The sequence below is a fragment of the Xiphias gladius genome, chromosome 10 (assembly GCF_016859285.1).
Source record: "Xiphias gladius isolate SHS-SW01 ecotype Sanya breed wild chromosome 10, ASM1685928v1, whole genome shotgun sequence".
Lineage (NCBI taxonomy): Eukaryota > Metazoa > Chordata > Actinopteri > Istiophoriformes > Xiphiidae > Xiphias > Xiphias gladius.
This window is the reverse complement of record NC_053409.1, coordinates 21,431,182-21,445,607: the sequence shown is the minus strand read 5'-3', so window position 1 is coordinate 21,445,607 and position 14,426 is coordinate 21,431,182. Positions and strand designations below refer to the sequence as shown.

The window sequence follows — 14,426 nt, the reverse complement described above, 5'->3', positions numbered from 1 at the left end:
AGTCCAGAAGATGGCAGTAATGCAACAATAGCGAAGCACTCACTGAAGAAGAAGACACACTGACAAATCTCAAATCGGTCGCGAAGCCGCCTGCATCATCCGCCAGCCGAGCCAGGAACCGACGAGCAGAACCGGAGGGAAAAAATGGCGTTCACATTCGCGGCCTTTTGTTATATGCTTGCCCTGCTGCTCACGGCGGCGCTTATCTTCTTCGCTATCTGGCATGTAAGTACACGTTCAGACGACTTGAGACGAGAGTGGTGGCCTGCCAGTCCCACGGCGCCGGTAAAAGTAGCCGAAAGAGCGAGGAGGGCTGGCGAACAGCGGGCTAACGGTAGGCCAGCGTCGTAGCCGCATATCCGGGACGCTCTCGGGTTTTACGTAGCCGGGTCGTCGATCTTGTCAACGTCTGGATGGAACGTATCCAAGGCAACTCCATAGAAACACCGCGCTCGGTGCCCGGTATATGTGACCCATTCATCCCAGAACGGCTGTGTACTAGAATGAATGGAACACACCCAGCCGTTGATCAGGAGGTGAAATTCGGCGGTTTGAAAACCAAGGCACTGTTTTATTTACGCGTCGTGACATGGTAATCTCTTTCCATTGTTCAGCTTTTATTAACCGCCGTCCAGTTGCAGCAAACGTCCATTGCCATGCCAGGACTGTCAAATTATTAGTGTTCAGCCGGTAGCTAGTCAGCTAGTTAGCAGGCTTAGCTAACTAACGGTAACCTCCGATCGTGGAGGGGACAGACCCCTTTCGATGCTGCCGTCGCTCGTTATCTTGATCTCTACCTGTCTCCTGACATGTCGCATTTCTTCGTTTAGTAATAGCGTTAGCTTTACTGTCAGAATGTCGACAACAGCAGTGCAGAGTGTAAACTTTTCGGTAAAGTGTCCATGACTCTAAAAGTCGTCCTATTCAGAGTGACAAAATAGAATGAAATAAATCTAGGGACATAAAACTTAGCAATGTAATTGGTGTAACCTACTAAGAAGGAGGTAAATTGGGGGGGGGGGGGTTAACGTTAGGCAAAGAGTGTATTGCTTTGTATTGTTTCTCTTTTGTATGGTGATAGTTTGGTCAGACACATATTATGAAAACATTACCTTGATGCTTTGGGAACTTGATATGCGTAGACTAAACGAGGAACAAAAAAAATTAGATCAAAGCAAATATCCAAAAGGATAACAGGGTGAGTTTGTTGTGTCAGAGTAATTGAAAAGTTTCGCAATACTTATATGGCACGTATATTGCACATACTGTACAAAGAAAGATAATTTCCCTTAAGGAAGTGATTACTCTTCCATCTAACTGACTCAACTCACAGCTACCCAAAGTCAAATTGCATGTAAAACGTACATTCATGTTGAGCTGCTCTCCATTCATTTCTGCATTGTGGTCATCTCGTTCCTCCAGATAATAGCATTTGATGAGCTGAAGACTGACTACAAGAATCCTATAGATCAGTGTAACACTTTAAATCCGGTAAGTGACACCACGGTACCCTACACACCCTCCTTGCCTCTTTGACTGCATGCAGATATGCTCTGTTGAAAGTTATTTCATTTATTTTAGGATTTTATCCGCCTATCTGTCTTTTTCAATCATTTCTCTGCACTGTTATGCTAAATAACCTGCCTGTTATGAATTCAGTGATCTTGTCAGCTGTCAAACTCTAATGCCTTTTGTTTTGTTTTTTCCTAATCTGCTTTTTTTACACTTTGTTAACGGCAAAAAGACAGTTGAAAAGGTCAAAAAGATTAAAAGAGTCAAAATTGCATTAAAGGTTTGTACCAATCTTTAAAATGCCCGCTCAGTTCAACTCAGTCTGCAGTCTTGTCATTTTGCACGGGGAAGTGTTTGCAAATGTCTTTTCAGTTAACTAATCTCAGAGTTAAGGCCAGAGTTCAGCTCGGGATTAGACAATGTGCCACCTGTGACCCAGGTTTTCTACTGTCATGTTGTAATTTCTTTTATTTATTTTTTTGTAATCATCCTTTTTTTTAAAAATCTTTTTTATGAGCATTTTTTTGCCTGTTGTGGATTTCAAGAATATTACAGTTACTCTTTCTACTCTGCAAGTCTCAAAGTGCACCTTTTTAAGATGTAAGCATTAAAGCACTAATATACTGGATTTTGCTTTCTATTGTCTGTTTTGTACCTCATCTAACCAGTTAAATTGATGAAATGTTTTAAGCTTTGTAATAGTGGTTTTGAAGCATAGAGGCCTTGGTGCTCATGAGAAGCATTAGAATATGAAGTAGCGGGATAACAATATTCTCCTGGATGAAATATCCATTGTTATTGATTTATTGATACAGCATAGCTGTTAACTGAAAAGACTTGCAAATGCTCAAAACATGCATGATCTTTATTACAACCTACCCTTTGTTTGCATATAGTGTTATAGTTACTGGTACGGTAAATTCCCAGTAAACTCAGAAAGTCAGGTAACTTGTCTAGAGTTTGAGACAACAGTGACATGACACCAGGCCTATACACCGTCCTGACAGGGCTTTTACGTAATGGTGCTCATAGAAATCATGTAAAGAAAAATCAGGTAATTGGATTTCGTGGCAAATCCTTTTGAACAGTGGATACTTTGAGCTGTGGATCGTGGTGTTGGAGGAAACTGATTTTTATATTCCAGCTTTAAATGAAACTCCTCTTAATACATATCAGAATCATTTCACTTTTCTATGAGGAGGAGGCTGCAGTTTGATTCAGCAGTTAGCAGAACTAAGCTGCTGTATATGAGCTCAGTGTTTGGCTCTAACCTACATCACCTGTGGTTCAGAGCAGATGGCTGCAGAATCCCAACACTCTCCAGCTCAGCAATATTCAGGACCACTGATTGGTTCATGATTTCACCAGGAGGAGGATCTACTTAGTTAAACGTACAGATTCCTCTATCTGTGATCCATGATGCACCTTGCACTACGATCTGCTGTTTTGACCATGCTAGTCTTTTTGCGTGTGGAACGCTCAGCTCAGTTGGCAAGTTTTTTTTGTGCTGTGATCAGTTGTTTTGTATTTGGCAGCACAGTGCAGGATTTCAACACATTATAGCCACTCCCCCTTCCTCCACCGTCCTCTTCATACATGTCCCTCACCTTTCCATCTGTGGGCTGTTGGTTGCCCCTCCACCCTCTGCTCTTTTTGAATGCATGGCTTCCATGTGGTGCCTCCATCTGCCCCCCTGAACCCCGCACCAGTTCGAACTCTGTCAACCTGAAGCCGGCTGCTACATCAACACTGCTAGTGCTCACAGCATGGTCTTTCTCCAGTGTGTCGCCCAGTCCATTTGTCAGGAAGTGGGATGATCTGTAGGTTTGCCCTCGCTGCAAAAGATGTTGATGTTGAGATGCGCAAACATTCTCCAGAGCAAGTTGTTGATGGGTTTCTTCTTTCACTTGTGGTCAGACTTGATGATGCATGACATAAAAGCAGGGTGGGAAATTAATAAACCTTTTCTATCCACTTGAAACTATACCTGATAGACTCCTAAATTTTAAAGATTTACCACGTTATAAGTCAGTGGTAAAGGCTAAATGCTATACATGACTTGGCCGCATGGCTGAAAACAGTCAGGTATTTTGCCTTGCATATTAGTTTGCCGCAGCAGATGTCTGAGGACAGTGAATAAGCCTCACTGTGGTAGCTTAACAAACGTCAAACGAGTGGGGTCTTTTTGTCCTCAGTTTAGGCGAGCATTTTAGTGTTCAAAAGCACTCCAATTCTGCAGGTGGCATGCCTTAATTTTTCACCCTGTATGTGTTACACATTATGTCAGATCAGTGTGTGATTTAAGCACCGTTTTTGTATTTTACCTATTGCTCACTGTGACATTTTTGTGCACATGTAATAAGACATCAAGCTCAACCTGGTAGCTTGACACAAGAGGCTTAACTGCACAGAAATGTAAGAACATATAGGAATATAAAATGCATATTTAAGCATAATCATCTTACTTCACTCATTTGTAATTCACTCTTTAACTTGCTGTAGAGCTGGCTGCAATTTTTAGTTGTCTGGCTCTTTAAATAGCTCAATTTTGGCTTTGTAAAATGGCATCATTGCCTTTGAGGCTTTGTAACTTGTGTGTGTTGTATTTCTGACCCATGAGCTTTAACTTCTTACAGCTCACTGCATTTATTACTTGTGACTCCACACCTGGTGATTATTTTGTGTAGACAGCCAAAGAATTAAATTTTTTTTTTTTTTTTTTTTTTTTTTAACATTACAGTCAATGAAACCGCATACAGGCTTATGAGAACAAAGAAGTTGGACTGGCTGTTCATTTTAAGAGGATCCTGAAATTTTTGTCTAATTCTTCTCTTCGCAGCTGGTGCTTCCAGAGTATCTCATCCATTTCTTCTTCTGTGTGATGTTCTTCTGTGCGGCTGAGTGGCTCACCCTCTGTCTCAACTTGCCACTGTTGGCTTATCATGTCTGGAGGTGGGTGTCTTGACAGAGAGGAATCCATTGTCTACTCATTATCGTGTTCGGTCCATCAATAAAACAATCTGACTTAATCCACCACTTTTATTTCACTGTGATGCAGGTATATGAGCAGACCTGTGATGAGCTGTCCAGGACTCTACGACCCGACAACCATCATGAATGCTGACATCCTGGCGTACTGTCAAAAAGAAGGCTGGTGCAAACTGGCTTTCTATCTCCTGTCATTCTTCTACTATCTCTATGGGTATGTATGCATTTTTATATCTTGTTTCTCTGCACTAAGAATAAATGATTTGGTTCTGATCTTCACAGGATTTTTGTGTATCGGGGGATGTCTGATTTGTAGTAATGAGGGAGAGTTTCGGTAACAATATCTTATGCAAATCTGCAATGTTTAGAATTGAATAGGTCTAGTGTAAATAATCTAATTTCATAAAGATGGTAGTTTCCTGATAATACTGATCTTGTGCAAATTTAAATCTAATTAAACGAATAGTTTCGAATTTTGGGACATTGGATAAGTAATTTTCTTTGCTAGAGTTAGATGAAAAGACCGATACTATATTTGTTTGTTATAATAAAGCCTCAGCCAGCGGCTGGTTAGCTTAGCATTAAGAGTGAAAAGAGGTGGAAACAGCTAGCCTGGCTCCGTCCAAAAGTTACAAAATTAACCTACCACCATCTCCAAAGCTCATTCATTAATATATTATATCTTGTTTAATCCATACAAAAAACCCAAAGTGTAAAAGGACAATTTGTGGTTTTATGAGAGGTTTTGTGCCAGACTTATTTTTGGTTGTGGGCAGCTACTCCTGGCCAAGTCACAGTCAAGCACACAGTCTCCACTAAAATTGCAAATTTTTTTTTTTTTTTTTTTTAAGTACATATAAAACCATCAAGAGACGACATATTAATAAGTGGGCTTTAAATGTGCTGGTAGGCAAATTGTCACCTTTGGACAGGCTAGCCGTTTCCCCTTGTTTCCAGTCTGTATGCTAAGCTAACTCTCTCCTGGCTGTAGCTTCATGACTGTAAAGCTATGAGAATGGTATTGATCTCCTCGTGTAACTCTCGGTGAGAAAGCAAATAAGCGAACTTTCAAAAATGTTAAACTATTCCTTTAACTGCAGCCATATTTTAGGTCATATTCAGCTCATTTAAGAAAACATATGAATATGTAAAACCCTGTAAAATTTAACATAACTGTGGGTAATATTACTGCAAAACAATGTCAGACATTCAATAATAGTCGATCCACTTTCTCATCTATTTCTAACAGGATGATCTATGTTCTGGTGAGCTCTTAAACCAGACGATGAAGGAGAAGGACCTGCATGTACAGTAGATGACCAGACACTACGATCTTAGTGCTGGAACACTGGACTGCTGGAGACACCGTTCAGCAACACAAGACGCCATTTCAAGTGGACGAACTCTCGAACCCCCACACACAGCGCAGAGTGTCATTTTGGAAACATTTAGCCCGTTGTAAGAGAATATCTTGGTCGCAGCATTGTTTTCATAACACTATAGTTTAAATTTTATGGAAAATAAGGACAAACCTGAATGGACAAGTTTTTTTTTTTTTTTTTTCTCCATTATTTTTAAATGGCGTGGTGATTTTTGATGCTTGGGATTTAAATAAAGTTTTTTTTTTTCCCATCTTGGTTCCCAACTTTTGAGTCTCTACAGGTTAGGCAGACATTATATTCAGGTATTAATTGATCTGAGAATCTAAGCTGTGCGCTGAATTGCATTAGCTTTTTCTGCAAATTAGATTCTGGGCTTGAACACCTAATTTATACCTGCCACGTGATTCATCACCATCACTAAAACAAATAGCAAAGTGCAAACCAGACTTCTGTTCTTGCCCACAGATACATAAGGTCTTAAAATTACCATTAAAGTACAGCTATGTGCCGTGAGGGCTGGAGTGCATGGTTTATTATCACTTAGTGAAACATGTTGCACAGGGACAATCATAGTCTGGTTGTCACAACAGCAGTTTTCAAACTGTCTGATGTATTCTTTCCATACTTCAGACCTATCTATCACATTTAAATCGTGTAATCCCTGTTGAAATAAATGGCAATATTTGTTTTCTTAAATGTGAATCCAGAGTAGAAAGCAAAACGTGTACGTGACCTGTATTTCTGTAGAATCGCCCTTGCAGCTATTGATAAATTTAAAAGGTAGACTCAACAGTACAAGAATATTTTCAGCATTAGGAAGCAACAGTACTTTGTAATTCTCTGCTTTCTGCATTTGAGCTTTGGTAGAAAAACTGCTGATATGCCATACTGTTGAATGTACCTTTTCAGATTCCTGATTGTTTTTGTCATTGTGGATTTTTGTTCATTTCAACGCCAAATATTCCACATCATTAGGCAACCCAGTGTTTATTTATTCAGTGTTTTAATTTTACTTTTTATGTCTCCACAATATCAAGCACTCCTCGCAGTTTTCCAGAATCAAAATCTGGAAAGTGATGTCTGTGCTTCTTTAGAGTCAAAGCCATCAGACTTAATTTTTCAGAAATTCTAGAGTATATGCCATTTTCAAATGTGTAAATTTATCAGGGAAGGGGATGATCATTTGTCACATAAAAATAGAATTTTTATGTATTAGATCCCATCATGTCACATCTAGGAAATGAAAACTTGAGTTTCTTTGAATCTAAATAAAACTATCCCACTCTTAATATGGACTGGAATTTTATTTTAGATCTTTTTTTTTTTTTTAAAGGAAATTAGAACATAATTTGTGGAAACAGTTTTATCTCATGGACTTCATGATTTTGTGTCATGTGGGACATATTTAGGCAAAAGACTTCATACACTTTAAAATACTTTATTTAACTGGAAATCTTTGGAAATATTTTTTTCTTGGTGTAGATTTGAATGAGATCAAAAGCGGCTATTTATGAAACAAATCTCTTCGCAGCAGATTGTGTCATAATGAAACCAGCCTTTCCCCTGACCAATGCATAAAACTTAAGGAATCTATTTTAAGACTCACTTAATCATCTTCAAGATCTCAAATTATTCAGAGTTAAATCAAAGCTGGTTAAAATGAGGTATCATTTTAAAAATCCTCATGAAATTCTTTTGAAACAGATGCACTTTAACAGAAATTTTATTTTTTTTTAATATATATATATATATATTTTTTTTTTTTCCCTTTTAGCATGTGAAATGGGGACACAAGGAAAATGATAAAAATTGTCAAATTCACTTTTTCCTATTAAGTCCTATCTAGGTTAGCGTGATGTTCTAAAAGGCTTCTTTTTTGCAGTCCACAAACCTTCATAGATTTTCAACAAGCTCCTAACGTTCAGGTCCATTGACTAACATTAAAGAGCACGCCGTTATAATGTCTTGCTCAAGGGTACTTTCCCTGGCTGAAAATGCAGGCCTGGACAAAGCAGCTACATGTGACGCTACGTGAGAGGTATGATTGAGAAATAGTATGTTGCAAGAGGGAGTGGTGGTTTTCTAACAGATTTAGAGAAGAACCCATGGAGCCGGGCACTAATTCAATGTTATCGACTTTCGGTGGAGCTGTATCTGTGATGATAGAAAATTATGTTGTTAGTTAGTCCAAGCAAAATGTCATTAAAAACATTATAAAATTCGTTATTGATGTTTTTATTTTACTGGTGTAAGGATGTCTGTCTGATGCACAATAGTGAAACACAGTTCATTGTCTTAAAATCACTTTCATTAAATCTCCCTTGACTCAATATCACAATATTAATAAGCACATTTCAGTATCGCTACAGTGATGTTGGTTCTAGTGAGGTTTAGAAATTTAAAGCTCCATTGTTACAGAAGTTTGCTTTTCCCCATTAGATGAACAGAAATCTCCATTATTCATAAACGTGATGTAAATACCACGATATATTTTGAACTAACTGCCAACGCACCCACGGGATTTCCTCATTATGCCTTTATTTGACTATAACGAGGATGAGAGAAAGCAATATATATTAGTGTATTCTGTTAAAGTGCAACCATTGGAGAAGACAATTAAATCACACACAATCAGAAAAGAGTCACTGACACATGAGCAAGTTTGAAGCAATCAATATTTTCACGGCTCGTGAATTGAAGAGCGAAGCAGTCATCACCGTGACACTGAGCGCTCTGTGGAAACCTCCCTCCTCTCTTGGTACGCTGTGTATCTTTCTTGAAACTCGTGGAGGAAGTTGTATTGCTATGGAAAGTAAAATTAAGTACTTCGTTAACATGTTTGTTATTGAAATATTGAAGCACAAAACCAAGAGTTCACAGAAATGGAGCCGCAGTCAAGCATACATTTAAAACAGACATAAGCGTAAAAGGATCATCCTTGTGGTTTTGCATGTTTTAGCCCAGTAACTATTAATGCAGACACTTTACAAAGTTTTGTCATCAGTTTTATTTTGCATTCCCACCGGACAGACTGCCATTTCAGCGTGGAGTAATGATCGACTTCCAAACAGTTGAAATTTGCTTGACCTGGGTTATTCTTAACATTGGCCACAAACATTGTCGCTTTTACTTTTTATGGTTTCGCTAAAAGTTACATTGTCATTATATAGTGATAGTGGTAGGGGTAATTTTAAATAGAAGATGTTGCCACACTCATTCCAGAGTCTGACCAATACTGGAGTCCTTAAACTAATACCAACTTCGATAATTGAGATTTCAAAGAACTGACGTTATATTGGCATATATTAGTTTTTAACATAAACATGAAAAAAAGACTGCAAACACATTTTTTTAGCATTTCCGCAATAAAATTTCCTGTTATTTATCAGCTGACATAAATGGCAGCGCAGATATGTCTGTATTAAGCTAATATCGGCCAATAATATCGAGCGACCAGTTCACCATCATCCTTCTCACGCCTGCCATGTTTCCTCACTGCCTTAGCTCATGGGCGCTTTTCAGCAGCCAAACCTCTAATGTCGGAGCGGCCTTAAACGCAGCACCATGGAAGCGCTTTCAAAACAGAGCCCCGCTCACAGCAGCCTGCCTCATCACATGACAACAACAACATCATCACTGAAAATGAGGCGACGAAATTTTCTGCCTTGAGTCTCTGCACATTCATTTTCATCCATTTAGATTACTGAAATGAACGTGGAATTTAAGTGAATGGGGTAAAACATGCAAATACACCATTGCCTCTCCTTTAAAACTACACATTCAGAGGAAGAACAGTAACCTCTCACCTTCACTGTTTGTATCGCCCCCCCTCCTCTGTGCTCCCTGAGGATTTCGATGGCTTTGTTTGCTGTCATTGTTGAAGAGAGCTGAAGCAGCAGACAGGCAGCGACTGAACGGAGGAAAACAAGAGACGGTCATGTGATCAGAGCAGTGACATAAAACTAGTAAGAGAGCATTTAGCGTTTTTGAAAAAAAGGTGAAACTTTTTGACGTATTTAGTAGATCAATTGTCACAACAAAACACACAATGAAGCTGGATAACACTGACGTGACACACAGAACAGAGCGTAACTTTCAAAGTAAAAGTAGAAATAGAGCATTCTTACTTAATGCAGAGCGTCCGAGGCCTCCGAAACAGCTGAAGGGGAAGAAGAAAAAAAAAAAGTGCAAATTCCCATCAAATGCACGGCTAAAAGCTGAAAGCAAACTGCTCAGCTGTGTAAACGAGAGGTGTCCCGCGCAGAGCTGTGAAAGTGGATGCCCTTGTGGTGAGATGTGCCCTGGTCCTCTAGGGCTGGCACTTAATTCAAAATTTGAGGATTCAAAATGTTTAAAAATACTTCAAATATTAAAAAACAAAGAGTTTAATTTGTCATAGAAAGTTTAGCTGCATCTATTTTTTAACCTTTAATTGTCCTGGGTTTCAGCGCAGTAGCTGTAGCGATTCCCGCTAACTTTCTCTGTTCATGTACACACACTTGAGTTTAAGTTTTTTTTTGGATTTTTACAAATCCTCTCTCAACACATTTTGTTCTGTTAGTAGTTCATCTTTATAAGGAAAAGCATCTTGAAATAAGGGATGTTTAATAATCTGGGTAGAGAAACAGAAGGCATACCTTCTGTACAGTAGTTCAATCTACAAATTGTAGGTATTGTAAGTATCTACATGTGTTGGTTTGCTGGAAAAATATGACAAACAAAAGTGTGACCACAAAACAAGGTTCGTGATTAGTGAGCAACTGATTTTACCAGTAATAATAGATTTAGAGAATCCAGAGAGCCATCATGTGCATGTCTTTGCTGTCTCTTTTTAAAGCAAGGAACCAAGACAACTTGCAGGACAACTCTTATGTCCTCTTTGACACCGCTTTGAGACTGCCTGGTAAAATAAATCAACCGCAGGTGTCGGACGCCATTTTCTGTTCCATTTTTATCCTGAGCAAAGAGGCAGATATACTGGGAAACGTGAAATACTCTATGTGATTAGAAAGGTTCTCCTCGTATATGTTTTTTTAACACTGATGCGACTTTTTAAAGCTTTTTTTTTTTTTTTTTTTTAAATTCTGAATCTCAGTTTGATGGATGATTTCACTCACTGGATCAGTGTCCTCCTGTTGCTGTCGAGGCTGACCTGCAGCTCCTCGAGGATCTGGCAGCACTGCTCCAGCTCAGGAGCGTCTCCGTCTAGGAAGGGCATGTGGTGAACTGCGAAGCCTCGCTGCTCGTAGACCTCCAGCAGGGAGGGGACCCTGTACTTGTTAAGTTCCCCTCTGGTGCAGAGAACAAACACGTCTTGTACCCCCTGGTTCTGGAGCTCCTCTGTTAACAAGAAGAAAAAAAAAGGCAGTGATGATATAAAGTCAGAACTACATTATCAAAACCCACACTTAAATCTCACACTAAGAAAAGCATCAAATTCTGACATGAGAAGCTGGAATCTGCAAAAGTGTCTCATTTTTGCTTGAAAAATAATTAGTTATCAAAATAGCTGCCGATTAAATTTCTGTTGATCATAGAATCAATTAAACAACTACGTGTTGCGGCTCTACAAACAATGAACCTGCATTTTATAAATATGGTTTTCTTACATCAACAAAATAATTCATGGCTGGATATAGATTAATTTCTGTGGAAAACATAATGTGTCTAAAGCAGTTTAGAAAAAAAGAGAATAAAACCTTCCACAGTCAAAACCAGAAACATTCAGACGTATTGTAGCTCACACAAAATTTAAACAATGACAAAATAAGAGGTCAGTGGAACATCTTGAACCATGACTATTTATACAAAGGTGTCGGTCACAGAGAGGTACACTGAATTACCGTTACCGAATGTGATTCTCTGAACTCATTCTCAGACACTACGTTTCCTAAATCTACTGGTACGAGGTGTTCCAAAAAAGTTCAAATAAAAGCTAAAATCTACTTGTGAATGCAAATTTGAACCAAGTCTGGCAACATCAGTCAGTCCCAGAGTGTTGTTTTGGATCAAGTTCATCTTACCAACGTCTCTTTGTAGACTCCTGCGGATCTCTTTGTATTTGCAACCTGAAGTCAGATGAAAGAAATATATATATATATATATATATATATATATATATATATATATATATATATATATATATATATATAAAATTTTTTTTTTACATTGAGATGGACAAAACCTTAGAAATAAAGTAAGAATAGCAAGTGTAAAATGATAAACTGCAACTTTACCTGGTAGCGCACTTATCCCAAGAAACTGCGAGCACTCCACTATGGCTAGAGGCAACCTTAAAGCCAATCAAAATACAAAATACATGTGACCAGTGAGGCCTGTTTCCCATTCACCATTCAAAAACAATCTGAGCCTTCAGAATACGACCAAACACTTATCACCTAACCCTGAAAGAAATCCCACACATTTTGGTCGAGACAAAAGCAAAACCGCAAAAAACTTACCAGGAGATGTGGAAGGGCGTCAGCTGCTCCTCTCCAACCTCCTCGTCTTCAGATGAGGAGTCAAACTCACTTGTCCTCATGGCTTCAGCCCAAAGAAACTGTAGAGAAAGAACGAAGGATACCGAGAGTCAGCGCTCAGAGTCGCAACACAGACTAGCTGACTCTGTAAAACTGTTTTTCTGTTGATGTTTGTTTGTTTTTCTTCTTTATCTCCGTACTTCACACAATGTGCACTTTTACTAGTGGTGATAATATTCAAAACTATATCACGATTTTAGATTTTTGGATGCATTTCATTATTGATTCCTGTGATGTATGAAACTTGCTTTAAAATAAATTACCCATCACTTTTAACATCACATTTACCATTATTTCCACCCAAGTTGTGTTACTGTGTGTGTAGTTGTGCAGCTGAAGGTACAGACTGACTAGAATAATCTTCAGATCTCACCCTTACCACAGCATCATAACTCTAACAACAGATATGTGATGTACACCATGGATTATTCATCATTTTCAATCAAGTTTAAAATCTCTGCACATTGATTTTTTTTTTTTTTAATTTACAGAAATAAAGTAAGTGGACCCCAATGGGGACCAGCCAAAAATCCGCTCCAAATCCCCTTAAAGCAGTGCAGAGTGTAAAAACAGAACACAATACAGGTACATTATATCCCAGCACAAGGCAATATCCCGGCAATAAAAACCACTATTGTGAAAAATGATAACATTCAGTTTTTGTTGAAACTGTCAGAGAGACGTCGATTTAACTGAAGTAAAAGAATTTTGTTTTGTTCACTTCACAAGAAGGCTGTGTTCTGTTTCAGGACTTTTGTTTTGGACTGAATTCTATTCTGCAGGTCTTTATTGTGTTGTGTGCTGTTCCTCCATACAGTATATCGTCATATGATATTGCACTATGTGGCAGCAGTGGGAAAAAAAACTAAGTACATTTACTCAAGTACTATACTTAATCAGTTTTGAGGTACTTCTACTTTATTGGGTATTTCCATTTTCTGCTACTTTATACTTCTACTCTACGACATTTCAGAGGCAAATACTGTACCTTTTCCTCAACTGAATTCATTTAATAACTTTAGTTACTTTGCAGGTTAAGATTAGTAACACTGAAGGTATTTAACAAATAAATTATGATTATTACTTATCATTATTCTCGTTATTATTATTAATATTATTATTTATTGATTAAGACCAGATAACTTCATTATACTCAGGGGAGGGATTCACAAACTACCCGGAAGATTCTAAAATCATTAAAATTAGCTCCACCTTTACGAGCTGCAACATTACAGTGATGCATCAATAATTAGAATCCAACAATACAATATACAGTGGCTTCAGAAGGTTTTCAGACCGCTTCACGTTGTGACAGTTGAAAATTAAATCTACAAAAAAACAAAAAACAAAAAAAAAGTGTGCAAAAAGTCGAGGGGTCTGAATACTTTCTGAAGCCAATGTACGTTGTTATGAATCGTCTGCTACTTCACTCATACTTCGATGCTAACGCTGGTCGCGTGCCTCTTCGACCTCGGTGGGCTAGCATATGCCCAAGCCACGACAGGTGTCGTCATTTAAATCAGCCCGGCCTCACGCCAGCCCGTCGACTGAATCAAACGCGACGCACTCGGGCTGGCGGCAGCCTTTTTCCTCCACTGTCCGAAAGGTAACGAGGTAACGAGGTAACTCCGGTGAGGGCGACGCATTATTTGACGCAGTACTAACGTCGGCATCAGCGCCGAGTTGTTGTTGTGGTGGTGGTGGTTGTTGCTGGTAGCTAACGTTAGCTGTGCGGCTCATCCGTCTGGACGACGCCGAACGGTGAAGAGTGTAATTTTTTATCTTTACCTGAACCATATGGGAAAATAATACGCGGCTTTTTAGTGCTACAGAGACGAATATATGCAATATACGGCAGGTTCGTGTCGTTTTCATTCCTTCTCACCAGTTACGCTCTGTTCCCGTGCATATTTTTGACAGCTCCGTCAGCTTCAATTTAAAAACTCAATGAAGGCAACAGCCAATCGGATTCAAGTACTGGCCCCTCTCCAAAACAACGCAGGCG

At 38.8% G+C, this 14,426-nt stretch overlaps 2 protein-coding genes across 5 annotated transcripts; one reads left to right on the top strand and one right to left on the bottom strand.

Annotated features, from left to right (window-relative positions):
* Positions 1-23: 23 nt before the first annotated feature.
* Positions 24-7,171, top strand: cnih1 (cornichon family AMPA receptor auxiliary protein 1). 2 transcript variants are annotated; one of them, XM_040138090.1, is made up of 5 exons: positions 24-225; positions 1,423-1,491; positions 4,352-4,464; positions 4,571-4,714; positions 5,750-7,171. In XM_040138090.1, exons 1-5 carry the CDS (start codon positions 145-147, stop codon positions 5,775-5,777), a joined length of 435 nt encoding a protein of 144 aa, XP_039994024.1. In that variant the 5' UTR covers positions 24-144; the 3' UTR covers positions 5,778-7,171. The 2 variants fall into 2 exon arrangements, with proteins under 2 accessions (XP_039994024.1, XP_039994025.1); XM_040138091.1 differs by lacking the exon at positions 24-225 and adding an exon at positions 406-592.
* Positions 7,172-8,539: 1,368 nt separating this feature from the next.
* cdkn3 (cyclin-dependent kinase inhibitor 3) lies at positions 8,540-14,421 on the bottom strand. 3 transcript variants are annotated; one of them, XM_040136384.1, is made up of 8 exons: positions 14,307-14,421; positions 12,344-12,441; positions 12,119-12,174; positions 11,906-11,950; positions 11,000-11,222; positions 10,010-10,041; positions 9,689-9,792; positions 8,540-8,685 (listed from the first exon to the last, which is right to left on the bottom strand). In XM_040136384.1, the coding sequence occupies exons 2-8, from the start codon at positions 12,421-12,423 to the stop codon at positions 8,596-8,598; spliced, it is 630 nt and encodes a 209-aa protein (XP_039992318.1). In that variant the 5' UTR covers positions 12,424-12,441; positions 14,307-14,421; the 3' UTR covers positions 8,540-8,595. The 3 variants fall into 3 exon arrangements, with proteins under 3 accessions (XP_039992318.1, XP_039992316.1, XP_039992317.1); XM_040136382.1 differs by having other exon boundaries at positions 14,210-14,316; XM_040136383.1 differs by lacking the exon at positions 14,307-14,421 and adding an exon at positions 13,858-13,989.
* Positions 14,422-14,426: the final 5 nt, after the last annotated feature.